General features: G+C 40.0%; 1 protein-coding gene across 2 annotated transcripts in view; it reads left to right on the top strand.

The window, feature by feature from the left end:
• The window catches only part of STX11 (syntaxin 11), a 39,965-nt gene extending 26,097 nt beyond the window's left edge, over positions 1 to 13,868 (top strand). Inside the window, exon 2 of one of the 2 annotated variants that reach the window (XM_050787414.1) lies at positions 9,957 to 13,868. In XM_050787414.1, coding sequence (XP_050643371.1) covers positions 9,962 to 10,825 — 864 coding nt within the window. In that variant the 5' untranslated portion in view covers positions 9,957 to 9,961 and the 3' untranslated portion in view covers positions 10,826 to 13,868. The remainder of the gene's footprint in view (positions 1 to 9,956) is intronic. The other variant, XM_050787415.1, reaches the window with a different exon arrangement.
• Positions 13,869 to 14,501: the final 633 nt, after the last annotated feature.

Below are 14,501 nucleotides of genomic sequence, written 5' to 3'. Positions count from 1 at the left end.
TTGCTTCTCAAATTTCTTTGCTTGCCACAATCTGCAAAGGGAGTGAGATGATTGTCAGTGGTAAGTGGAGACAACTGAGGAAGGGTTTGTTATTTTAACTCCCAGGAAAGAGAAACATTTTAAATCAAATAAAACTGTATCACTACATGATTCAAAGATGTTAATAATGGCCATTTGAGTCATCAATAAATTGTGTCCAATACTCTCTTTTTTAAAAAAGCAAGGAAGTGTGTCCATACATTTTAGAAGAGGATTTCCAACAAAGATAAGTAGATGCCTTTGACATTTGAAGGGAGAAACTTCAGTTACTGTAAAGGTTACTTACATGGAAAACCCTCATGCATTGATGATGTTAGATAACTCAGATATTTCTGCACCTTCAGTAAAAGATATCAGCCATATATAAGAATATTTTTTTTTCTGGAAGAATTTAACAGGAGTAACCAGGCAATGAGACTAGAATAAGTGGCTCAAAGGACACTGTTTACGAGAAGGGGGAATAGATAAAGGAATGTAAAAGTTCTGTGAACTTTTCCTTAACTGGTGTTATAAGCTGGAAAAGAAAAGTTCATTGATGATTCTGGAAATTCCATGGATTTCTCCCTTTAAAAGATACTTCATGGAATAGTTACAAAATATAAAGGAATTACTTAAAGGCATATACATTTTCCAGCTGGACTCAAAATCTATTCCCCATCATTTTTTAAACATAGATCTTCAGTGTATTTTCCAGGCAAAATTTTGCTTCACATTCCAGGGCCAAAGGGAAATCAGATGTAAGATTACAACAACTGTTTTGGTTTGTAAATACTAATAGAGATACAAGTGGAAAAACTTGCATAGATGACTTGAGCCTTGATCCTTGACCCTTGAGTGCCCCTGTCTTTATCCCTTAGAAAGCTCATCTACTGGCTGGGCGCAGTGTCTCACGCCTGTAATCCCTAGCACTTGGGGAGGCTGAGGCAGGCGGATCACAAGGTCAGGAGTTTGAGACCAGCCTGGCCAATATAGTGAAATCCCAACTCTACTAAAAATACAAAAAAAAAATTAGCCGGGCATGGTGGTGCACACCTCTAATCCCAATAGGAGGCTGAAGCAGGAGAATTGCTTGAACCTGAAAGGCGGAGGTTGTAGTGAGCCAAGATCACATTGCACTCCAGCCTGGGAGTCCTTTTTTTCTTTCTCTAAAAAAAAAAAAAAAAAAAAACAGAAAGAAAGAAAGAAAGCTCATCTACTGTCCTTTCCTGTTGTGGCTTCTATGCACCCGACTGTAAACTTTATGTCTCCAAGTATCTGTGCTCTGTTATTTCACAGAGTTAATAATTTTATGGATTTTTGGAAAGTTGTGGTGACTTACTCCCTGTTTTTAGGGCTGTAACCACTGAAGTGTTGCAATGTTGGGGAAACTCTGATATGAAGAAACTTGTGTGGGAAAGAAAGTAGTGATTCTAGTGGTGACAATATTTCCATGTGTTAATCCAGATCTAAGAATTAGATGCTAATAATTGTTCCTAATAGAAAAGCTCAATTAGGGAATACGTTTTCTATTAGACTAACAATTTTAAAAGAAACTTGTGGTGAGTTTAGGAAAAAGAAGCTAGTGTAGCTTGGTGGATTACACATGGACCCTCAAGTCACACTTTCGGGATTTCTATCTCAACTCCATAACTGTGTGACTTTAGGCAAACTGCTTAAACTCATTAGGTCTCAAACCTGTAGACTGGGGATGATAATACCTCGTAAGGGATAAATGAGTTAATACCTGCACATTGCTGGCACTGCATTTGGCATTTTACAAATACTTAATAAATGTTTACTGTAGAGCAGAATATATGAAACCTACACAGGAGTAGCTGCTTTGATTTCCCGTGCATTTCTACAGAAAGCATCTGAAAGCATATTGCTAAAAGTGAAATCCCAACTGCCCACTGGCTGTTTATCAACTGTGCAGATCAAACTGCCTTTTTCTGTTCACACACCGGCAGAAAATTCTGATTGAGGAAACTGAAAAGTGAATTATGTCAGAGGGCATCAAATGAGTAGAGTGATTGAAAAGTAGAGACTATCTCCTCCAGAAATGCTTTGAATAACTCCTACCTGCTTTCTGCTTTAGAGCAAAGACAAAGCAAGAGACATTTAAAAATGATTTCTTCTAGCCTCAGACTTTTATCGTTATTAAACCATTTCAATTAATACTCTTCAACCTTTCAAATTTTGCTTTGAATGAGCCCTAAGACAATATTAAACGTGTTCTTGCCCAATGCACTTTAAGATACGATACAAGGTTTTTTTGTTTTTGTTTTTGTTTTTGTTTTAAATTAACTTTGGAGCAGCAAGAAAACTAGAACTATTCATTAGGAACTTTTTAGTTTTAACCTGTAATGTTTAGATATTCAAAGAATAGTGTTTCCCTCTGTATCAGTCTGTTTTCATGCTGCTGATAAAGACATACCGGAGATTGGGCAATTTACAAAAGAAAGAGGTTTAATGGACTTACAGTTCCACATGGCTGGGGAGACCTCACAATCATGGTGAGGCAATGGTGAGGCATGGTGAATGCAAGAAGAGCAAGTCACATCATATGTGGATGGCGGCAGACAGAGTGAAAAAGACGCAAAAGCAGAAACCCCTAATAAAACCATCCGATCTCATGATACTTATTCACTACCACCAGAACAGTATGGGGGAAACCACCCCCATGATTCAATTATCTCCCACTGGGTCCCTCCCACAACACATAGGAATTATGGGAGTACAATTCAAGATGAGATTTGAGTGGGGACATAGAGCCAAACCATATCACCCTCTTAGATGTGTCATTTTAAATATCAAGAAACAGAGCACCAGTTTTACTCATTTGAGTGAAATTATTGTTTGTGAACCTGTTGGGGAAAGTCCGTTTGTTGTTCTTCAAGGGCTGTGTTACTATGGGGTATGCTAGAAAGGAACTGCTAAATTACAATGACACTGTGCCTGTAGAATTTCCAGGTGCCTCTGGTGGCGGGGATTTGTGGGCAGGAGAGACTGGATGAGGTGGTTGAGAAAGGTGTACACAGGGCGACCCCATGGGGCTGTGCAGGTTGTGATCTCACCATGGATGAGAGAGGCTGGCAATCCAACCATGCTCAGCTCACCAGGCCACATGCCCTGGAGCAGGGCTGCATCCACCCACAGAAAGGGGCCCTTTCCTAGCTTTCACAAAGATACTATATAAGCCGTACACAAAGCCTCATTAAGGCACCCGATAGACCAATAGTGGACCTTCTGATTTGTAATAGTCACTTTAATCATACTTTTACAATTGGTATAAAATTAGGACATAGGAGATATGTCATAGAATCTGAAAATCAGAGCTTGGGTACCGTGGGGAAGTCCTGTATGGAGTGTATATCTTGGGCACGGGATCTGTTTTGCTTCTGAAATAACTGAATTCCATTTGCAAAGACTCTCTCTCTTTCTTTCTCTTTCTGTTTCTCTCTCTCCCGGTCTCTCTCTCTCTCTGTGTGTCTGTGTGTGTGAGAGAGAGAGAGAGAGAGAGAGAGATGTGTGCGTGTTTCTGTATCTATAAGCTGATCCCCATAATAAGCTTCACAAGGTTTGCTGTGTGCCTTGAGCTTGTCTGTATTGCATATTCCCATATCTGAAAATTTCTCACTACTTGTAAAACCATTTTAACATCTTGCTGTGAAACGGGAAAAGGTTTGTTTCCTGGTTTTGGCAAAATTTGCTGAATGCATATGTTAGTCTTTTGGGGCTGCCTAATAAAGCTTCCCCTTTATGATCGGAGAGATACTATATATTTCATTTATAAATGATTCCCTTAGAGGCATGTTGGGAACAATGACTTTCACAGTTGTTCTTTGCAGCATCCACTGTCTTAGTTATTGATGTGTGATATGGTGTGGCTGTGTCCCCACCAAATCTCAACTTGAATCGTATCTCCCAGAATTCCCATGTGTTATGGGAGGGACCCAGGGAAAGGTAATTGAATCACGGGGGTTGGTCTTCCCTGTGCTATTCTCGTGATAGTGAATAAGTCTCACGAGATCTGATGGGTTTATCAGGGGTTTCTGCTTTTGCTCCTTCCTCATTTTCTCTTGCCACCACCATGTCAGAAGTGCCTTTCACCTCCCACTGTGACTCTGGGGCCTCCCCAGCCATGTGGAACTATAAGTACAATTAAACCTCTTTTCTTCCCAGTCTTGGGTATGTCTTTATCTGCAGTGTGAAAACAGACTAATACAATGTGGTTGTCATCTCCACTCTTTGGTCTTCTGAGGTAGGCAGAAACCTGCTTTCTGATTGTTCCTTCGTGATATGACAGAAAATTTTAAGATTCTATGTGCCAAATATAGTAGGCTCTTCAAAGCAGGATCTAAGTCTCAATGGCTAGAACATTTAACTAATAGAATATCACCATCCTTCCTTGTTCCCTGTGAATGCTATCAGAGAATTTATTCATGTACCTGAGGGTGCCTCATCATAGTAAGCTCAGTTTTCTATTTTATTCATACTCTCCTTTAGTCAATGCCCGCAACAATTATAATTTTCCATCATAAAATGAAGGGATCAGAATAAACTATTTCAAACGTTCTTGATTCCTTTTCCTTTTGAGCTTCAGAGATTGTTTTTTATGAGAATGAGTTTTCAGCTGACTTTCTTATTTAGCCTCCATACCAGGGAGCCAGAAGGCAGTGCTTATGAAAGCTACCATCTTTCCAGTGGGGAAGAGAGGCCAGTAGCTACCGCTTTTCCTTCCCTATCAGTTTTTTGCTCATCGAGACTGCCCCCAAGCTATAGGAATTATTATAAGTTCTCCAGAATTGCATGATAATTATGAATAAAAAGCTGATATGGGTCAGGTGCAGTGGCTTATGCCTGTAATACCAGAACTTTGTGAGGCCGAGGCAGGTGGATCACCTGAGATCAAGAGTTTGAGACCAGCTTAGCCAGCATGGTGAAACCCCGTCTCTATTAAAAGTACAAAACTTAGCTGGGCATGGTAGTGCATGCCTGTAATTAAAGCTGCACAGGAGGCTAAGGCAGAAGAATCACTTGAACCCGGGAGGTGGAGGTTGCAGTGAGCCGAGATTGTACCACTGCACTCCAGCCTGGGCAAAAGAGCAAGATCACCTCAAAAAAAAAAAAAAAAAAAGCTGACATGATAGGTAGGTATCTATGGAATGGGTCACAAATTTGGGTATGCATTACAATCAGCTGGAGATCATCCTAGGCCTACCAAATCAGAAACTCTAGGTGCCCAGGCATCTGTAATCTTTGAAGCTCTCCAGATGATTCTGTCACCTCCTGCAGACTGAGGACTACTGAGCTGCCATCATCTCTTTGTTCCTTTGTTTTCTCTTACACAAAACTTCACTGCTCAATGAAAAAAGGCTTAAGCAATTCCCCCTTCCTTCCTTATTGGATCTAGTTTTCAGTACAGATTATATGCATGCCTGAAAAGAAAATTAGAAAGCAGAAGCAGATTTTTGGTAGTTGGTTATCAATTTTCTTTTGAATCCTTTACCTCCATGCAAATCGAAGCAGGACTTATTTTTTAGCAACTTGATTAATGCAATTTACCAAAGTTTATTACACTATCCTTTATTATAATAGGACAGGAAGGTCAGTGGAATTGTCTTATTTTTCTTTCTCATTTACCATAGTTCTCTTTCTAGGAATTCATAGTACAGAATCAAGCTATGGGATATATAGGTTATTTTGATGCTCTATTTGTGCCCACTTCTATATTTTTGTAAAACTTCAGCAATGTGTACACTTTTAACCTTTTAGGAGACATTCTTAGGAATAGCAGTCTCTTCATTGACTCTCTGTTGTACTTTTCCTAATGTTTGCTCCCTGGTGACCAGAAGACCTTCTATGTCAGTGCAGGCAACTCATCTGAGGCTGGCTGAGCCAAGAAAGGTGGGCAGGAAGGCAAGGTGAAGGCCCCCTTCTCTCCTTGACCACACCTCAATAGAGAATCTTTACATCTCCTATACCCTTTCTTTTTCTCTTATTAGCACATTATGGACTTGCGCCTTCACATGAGCTTGGGCCCTTACCTGTTTTATAATTTGTTATCTATGAATTTATGGTTGTTCAATCTTGAGAAGGAATGACTGTCCCTGGACATCTTCCAAAACCATTTTCTATATGGTTGAATTGTATTCGACTCTTCATATTGTGATGAGATGATTTCCCCTAATAGCTTTTTAATGGCTCTAGGAGAGCAATACAGAGCACAGGACCTGTCTAGGATGAGCAGGATACCTACAAATGATCCCTAGTGCCCCAGGGCATGGCACAGTCCCTTATCTCTACCTGTTTCCTTTCATTGAAGTGCCTTGTAAGGCTTGGCCAAGATGTGAGGAAGGAAGGCATCTGTCACCTATTCTTGCCTTGTTCATCAAAATGCATCCATTCCATCTCATCCACTTGTTGCAAGGTAGACTATATTGGGTACTAACTTAAGCAGATGGGTACAGCTCAACTCTATGCAAACTAGCTAATGTGCTTTCCCCAGGTAGCACAAAATGTTAACTTGATTGCAATGCATAGACTAAGTTGCTAAGGAGTTAGTCCTTTAAACAAATAGTGTTTATTGTTTTGTATGGGTTTTAAAATTATGAAATCTGTATAGACATTATAAAAATTTTGGAAAATACAGAAAAGCAAAAGGAAGCAATTTAAACCATGTATAATTCCACAACTGAAAGAAAACTATAGTTAACATTTTGATGTGTATTTTTCAAGTCTCTGTTTCAGAATGCTGCACATTCTCTTTCTCCATAACTACTTTTTCTGCCTAACAGAGTATAAATGCTTTTCATGCCATTAGATAGCCTTCTAAACTCTGTGACTCATGTAGAAGCCAGGACCTCATTATTGTGCATTCAACTTATTTCTGAATTTCTGTAAAAACAAGGTGGTGATTAAAATATTTAGAGCAATGAATTTCATACACTTTTGCATTATATCTTTAGAATAAATGCACATGTCAAAACAAATGCACACTTGAAAAGCTTTTGATACATATTACTAAACTCTTCCAGAAAGATTCTATCAATTACCAATTTTTAAAAATAATTAATAGACTTTATTTGCAAAATCATTAAGTTGCAAAAACAAAGACACCACAGGAGTTTTAAATTAGACTATTTTTTTAATCTAGAAGAAAATTTAATTTAATTGCTTAGTTCAGCAGAACCTGAGAGAGGTCTCAGGACCCTGAATGATAGATAATATTGATTATATTATTTTATTTTATTTCATGTTTTTAAGTTCCGGGGTACAGGTGCAAGATGTGCAGGTTTGTTACATAGGTAAATATGTACCATGGTGGTTTGCTGCACAGATCATCCCATCACCTAGGTATTAAGCCCAGCAAGCATCAGCTCTTTTCCCTAATGCTCTCCCCTCCCCCGCCCTTCCCCGACAGGCCCCACTATGCGTTATTCCCCTCCCTGTGTCCAGGTGTTCTCATTGTTCAGCTGCCATTTGTAAGTGAGAACATGCAGTGTTTGGTTTTCTGTTCATGCATTACTTTGCTGAAGATAATGGCTTCCAGCTTTATCCATGTCCCTGCAAAGAACATGATCTCATTCCTCTTTATGGCTGTATAGTACAGTCTAACATTGATGGGCATTTGGGTTGGTTCTGTGTCTCTGCTATTGTGAGTAGGGCTGCAGTGAACATTCACATGCATGTGTCTTTATAATAGAATGATTTATATTCCTTTGGGTATATACTCAGGAATGGGATTGCTGGCTCAAATGGTATTTCTGGTTCTAAATCTTTGAGGAATTGCCACACTGTCTTCCACAATGGTTGAACTAATTTACATTCCCACCAACAGTGTTAAAGCATTCCTATTTCTCCACAGCCTCCACCAGCATCTATTGTTTCTTGACATTTTAATAGTCACCATTCTGACTGGCATGAGATGGAATTACCAGTATGTTTTAAGAGTTCCCAGAATGCTTACCCATTTGAAAAATTATTGTTTTTAAAAAACTCATGCTAACTCTGTGGGCAAAAAAATTCTCAGCAGTTTAATTTGCATTTCCTTGTTTAATACAGAAGTCTTTTGTGACTATATTTTTATACTTTTGCTAAGGATTATTTCGTGCAGTGGTTAAGTGGTGCTGTTCTAAAGCCTGAGTGTTCACTTACTGGTGACCTTGAGTAAATTCCTTGATCTCCCTATGGTCACACCAACTCTGATAATGGCAGTACCTACTCATAGAATCTGTGTGAAGACTAAAGAGGGTATCACATGAAAGATGCCTAGAAAATATCAGGCATATATAACATACATTTATGTTCTCTGTCATTTATATCTTCTCTGAATTGCCCTTTCACTGTCTTGGGGTAAGTAGATTTTTTGGTAGCTTAGAAATATATATATATTAAGTATCTTAACCCATTGTCTGTCATATATTATAATTTCTCCCCAGTTGGTGGTTTGTCTTTCAATTTTGTTCAAAGTGAGGAAACAGTTGAATATCAAGAAATTCAGACCAAGGGAAGGCATAGTTTTGGTCCTGGATCTTTATTCTGCCTGTCAACCATACTGCTAGGAGAATCATCTTCCCCATCATTGAGAACGTCTGGTATTGATTATAGCCACCAGATATCAGAAATGGTGGCACTTTAAGCAGCTTATATTGTTATATTAAAAATCACCATCATAGATAAAACTTCTGCTTAATTTATGTAAATGATGATCACGGTAGATGAAAGGCCATGGTTAATATTTCACCATTTTCCATTTATCACCAAATCCAACTTGTCAGCATTACATTAGTGGTGATATAAAATGAATTACTTCAACTTGAAAGAAGCTTTTAATTTGAGACCAAGAACCCTGATAGACTGTGTAACCATTAAGTGTTATTACTTTTCCCCTCTTTGCTGCAAATTGTGTAGTAGAAAAGGAATCTTTCTCATCATGAAGTCTCATGTATAAACTGAAGATGTTCTCTATATTAGCATATATACATGCTACTAAAAATGGAAGTTTTTTACTTCACTGAAAAACAATATGGACATAGAGACTATTACTTTGCCTTATTAAGCAGAGGAATTACCAGAACCATCCTTGTAAAAACATGAACATTCTGCCTGAGCTGCCAATTTGTTTCAAAAAGGTATTAAAAGTGGGCAAACATTGCTGCTACATGATGAATGAATGGGAATGCGTTATATTATTGCTACTAGGCCACATATGATTGGAATTTTCCATATGAAAGCATTTTAAAAAGCAGTGTTATTTACAATGATTATCATTAGGGAATGATATTGAAAAGAGGAGTCAGGAAACCTCAACTTCTAAATTTTACACTTAGATTTCTGTATTTTGTTGTTATCATTTTACCTTAAGCATGTTTTACTTTTACAACATCTTTAAGAGAAAAAAAATTAAATCATGATTTGCATGGTAACTATTTTAAGAGTTGTTAGTATGTACAGGAGGGGATGCTTACCAGTGCTGAAGTAGACACAAAATAGGCAACATTTAGATGTTGGCCCCAAGGCCTTGTAGATTGTCCTCAATTAAAAATGCTTAAGTTTGCAAGTCTTTTTTCTTTTTTCCTTTTTTTTTTTCCTGTGTCTGTTTTAATTTGCGATGATTGAAAAACATAAAGCAAGAAAAAGAGATGGTTTCCCAATGCAATCTAAAATTTTAAATTGTTGATTGAGTTCTAGACGGCTATGATACTGAACTGCAGGTGCATATGGGCCTTAAAATGCAACTGTTTCATGTTGTCCAGTCATCTTATTTATTTCCTTGTAAGCAAAATGTCAGAACATTTAGCTCCTTTAGTGCACTTATTTCCCACACCTAGGAATAAAAAATTGGGACTGCTGAGTAAAATGTTAAGTTTCAATCCCTTGAAGGCAAATACTTCACTCTCAATAGAGAAATTTAACTGAATTATCTCTACTTGCAGGCAAAATGAAAGACCGGCTAGCAGAACTTCTGGACTTGTCCAAGCAATATGACCAGCAGTTCCCAGACGGGGACGATGAATTTGACTCGCCCCACGAGGACATCGTGTTCGAGACGGACCACATCCTGGAGTCCCTGTACCGAGACATCCAGGACATCCAGGATGAAAACCAGTTGCTGGTGGCCGACGTGAAGCGCCTGGGAAAGCAGAACGCCCGCTTCCTCACGTCCATGCGGCGCCTCAGCAGCATCAAGCGCGACACCAACTCCATCGCCAAGGCCATCAAGGCCCGGGGCGAGGTCATCCACTGCAAGCTACGCGCCATGAAGGAGCTGAGCGAGGCCGCCGAAGCCCAGCACGGCCCGCACTCAGCGGTGGCGCGCATCTCGCGGGCGCAGTACAACGCGCTCACCCTCACCTTCCAGCGCGCCATGCACGACTACAACCAGGCCGAGATGAAGCAGCGCGACAACTGCAAGATCCGCATCCAGCGCCAGCTGGAGATCATGGGGAAGGACGTCTCGGGCGACCAGATCGAGGACATGTTCGAGCAGAGCAAGTGGGATATGTTCTCCGAGAACCTGCTGGCTGATGTAAAAGGCGCGCGGGCCGCCCTTAACGAGATCGAGAGCCGCCACCGCGAGCTGCTGCGCCTGGAGAGCCGCATCCGCGACGTGCACGAGCTCTTCTTGCAGATGGCAGTGCTGGTGGAGAAGCAGGCAGACACCCTGAACGTCATCGAGCTCAACGTACAAAAGACGGTCGACTACACCGGCCAGGCCAAGGCGCAGGTGCGGAAGGCCGTGCAGTACAAGAAAAAGAACCCCTGCCGGACCCTCTGCTGCTTCTGCTGTCCCTGCCTCAAGTAGCAGGCCGGCCCGGGCCGCCACCGCCCATCCCAGACCATGGAGCACGCTGGGAAGGACGCACCATCTCTGCCCTGCAGGGAGTTGCCCCAACTCTTTCCGGAACTCAGTCTTTAGAGAAGAAACGCGAGGTTCAAGAATTGCAAACAAGCCCGTGCTTGGAAAGATGGTTAGTTGATGCCGTCCAATGGTTCTTCAGTAAAGATAGATTCCTACAAAGTTGTGCAATGTCATTATATGTCACCTTGCACTCTTAGCCTCTAGACAGAAGCCAAGTAAGGAACTGACGTTATATCTAACTGTAGGGTGAATGTCTGAGGCCTGCCTCCTAATAAAGATTCAAGGAAGGAGTCAGTTGTTCATCTGCTAATAGAATGAACTCATGATGGAAACTTCAGTTCATTTGCTTTGTCCTGAAAATTCCCTGGTTCTGTTCCATTCTGAGCGAAATTGGCCTTGGGAAAAACCACGTTCTTCCTTTCCGATTCTTCATCCGGTCTATGCTATGCGATTCCTCCCCAAATATGGATCTTATTTCTGCTCATTTCCCCTACTTATTAAAATCACACCAAACCCTTACTATTTTCTTATCTCTTTCACTTTTTAAATATCTTTCACCAGGTTATATTTTGGGATTATTTTTCCAAATATTTTTAAGCACTGAATCGAACAAGCACTCAAATTGAAGTATTAGTCATGTTTTATGTATTTTTCACTGATAAAAATTATTTAACATTTTTCTTTTTACTTGATTACATATGCACATGTATTTGTAAATGTAAAATACTAATATTCACTAATGTATGTACATAATGATCAATTGGTTTAACTTCTTTTATGTAAGTATGGTATATAAATTTCAAGAACACTTTTTTGGCTGTTGGTGTTGGTTTGCTTGTTTTGAGTTTGTTTCACTCCAGTTTGCCCCTTCATAGTCCAGTTTGGGTCAAAACTTCATGTTAAACAACTCTGCATTGGTTATGGTGGTAGACATATGACGGTAGAAAATGTATACAGAGCTAGGGACAACTAACATTCTTGGAAATACTGCTTTTGTTTTACTGTGGACCATTCCTTTCATGCATTGAAATGGAGAAATTTAAAGTAAAAGAATTCTGTTTTTCAAGCAAGCTTTATAAACATTACATTATACATATATTTTTATACATCTGTCTTGATCATTTAGTTTACTTTCTCAGTTATTGTCAAATTTTTTTTTTCCTTTTTTTTGTTTTTGAGATGGAGTCTCTGTTGCCTCTGGAGTGCAGTGGCGGGACCTCGGCTCACTGCAACCTCTGCCTCCCAGGTTCAAGCGATTCTCCTGACTCAGCCTCTGGAGTAGCTGGGACTACGGGCACATGCCACCATGCCTGACTAATTTTTTGTGTTTTGAGTAGAGACAATGTTTCACCATGTTAGCCAGGATGGTTTTGATCTCCTGACCTCGTGATCCGCCCGCATCGGCCTCCCAAAGTGCTGGGATTACAGGCGTGAGCCACAGTTCCTGACCTTTTTTTTTTTTCGCTTTTGAGACAGGGTCTCCCTTTGTCACCCAGGCTGAAGTGCAGTGGCATAATCATGGCTTACTGCAGCCTTAACCTCCCAGGCTCAAGTGATACTCGCACCTCAGCCTGCAAATAGCTGAGACTACAGATATGTGCCACCATGCCTGGCTAATTTTTGTATTTTCTGTAGACACAGGGTTTGCCATGTTGTTCAGGCTGGTCTCAAACTTGCGAGCTTGAGCAACCCGCCCATGTTGGCCTCCCAAAGTGCTGAGACTACAGGCCTGAGCCACTGCTTCTGGCCAAATTTTTTTCTTCTAGCTACTTGAGGCTGCCACATCTGGATGGAACTGAGTGGAGGGGGAAAAGAATGAAAAACTCAAAAGAGTTCCCATGAGGGTGTCTTGCTTTCTCTCCTGAGTTACAATACTTCAGCAAAATCATCAGGCTTTAGAGATATGGTGTAGTCTGCTAACTTTTTAATGCCCTTACCCACATTTACCATGTTTCCTGGCCTTCCTCTGTGTCAACTCTTAGCTCTTCCTAATCATTATTTAATACACGAGTGAGTTTAGTAGTGATCATATTTCTCAGGTCCTTCAGAAGGTGGAATTTTAAAAGAAGTAGAAGGAAGAGTATATGAATTCTTTGGCACTCACTCCCTGACTTGCTTATGGCCAGGACAATCTATCCCCTGTATCTAATTTTAATTTCATGGTTAAATTTGAGAATTGTGGAAACCAAGTTCCACAATGCTATTCTCAGATTTCTTCCCATTTCTTTTTCAGCTAACTCCAGGGATATGTATCACCTTTGACTTAATTCCCTTTCTCTAAGGGAAAGGGGAAAAAGTGTTCACATAGTTCCATTGCAATGTTTTTTATAATAGAGGAGAGATATTGTAAATAGAGACTGCCAGCCAGTTTCCACACAAAAAAAATTGAGTTCATAAATTTGACTTGTTTGAACCCATAAAGCATTTTCTTTGCTTAGAACCACTATAAAAGTGAGTGAGTTTTCAGGCTCTGTATACGTTTTAATTCCCCACGTTTTATATTGGAGAGTTCAGTACAGACTGTACATCACTGCACCAAAAGAATGAGTGAACTGTTGCCTATGGAGAAGGAACACTTCTTCTTCCTGCTGTCTGGGAACCATCTCAGTGTGGCATAATGGTTAAGAGTACAGATTCCAGACCCTGTTTCTTAGATTTAAATCTTGACTCTGCCACATACTAGCTGTCTGACTTAACCTTAGTTTCTCTGTGCTTCAGTTTCTTCATCTGTAAAATGGAGATAATAGTACTTACCTCATAGAGCTGTTGTGAAAAGTAATGACTGAATATGTAAAAGTACTTAGAAGAGTGCCTGGCACATGCTAAGTGCTTCGTTCATTATTGTTGTTATTATGTAATTTTCTCTTAGACTGAGAGCACTGTTAGTGACTCAAGTAAATTTATAGTTTTTAAGTTCAGAGGAAAAAAAGCCTTATTTTTTGTTAACAGTCTTAACAAATAATAACATGGAATAAAGAAACCAAGACCCCATCTTCCGTGAATATTAGGGCTTTTTTTTTTTTTTTTCTGACAGTGATAAATCTGTTTTCACTCTGGCATTTCTATTCCCGTGTATATCCAAACATGTCCTGAAGAAGAAATGAGATGTTCCAGCAGAAACACATAAACAGGAAGTAGCTGTTCTGCTCAGCTTGGCAGGTGTTCTTTCCTAATTCTTCCCAAGCTGTGAGTCAGAAAGTCCTGGAAGGAGTTGTAGGAAGTTGTAGAGACTGGGTCACACACCTAAGGAAAGGGATCATTTGGATCACCGCACATCCTGGCATATTCACCAAAGCCCTTCCTGGCTCTGACTGCCATGCCAGGCAGTGGGTGAAATGCTGGCTTTTTCCTTAAGAAAGTGTGTTCTAGTGTCACCAAGAGATGCGATAGAGCTGGCTTTACCAATCTCATGATGCTTGCTTGGCAACTCTGAAAGGTGACATGGGCCAAGGGCAATTCTGCCAATTTCATACGCTAATATCTTTTAGGGTACAGAATGAAAGAACAAATCACAAAGAATAATAGATCCTTCCCGGGCTGAAGGTAAGAATCTTTTATAGCTATTTTAACATATGCAGTGACTACTTTCTACTAGCCAAATATCAAATTTTACAACTCC

The sequence above is a fragment of the Macaca thibetana genome, chromosome 4, assembly GCF_024542745.1.
Source record: "Macaca thibetana thibetana isolate TM-01 chromosome 4, ASM2454274v1, whole genome shotgun sequence".
In the NCBI taxonomy this organism is placed as follows: Eukaryota; Metazoa; Chordata; class Mammalia; order Primates; family Cercopithecidae; genus Macaca; species Macaca thibetana.
This window is presented reverse-complemented; position numbering and strand designations above follow the sequence as displayed.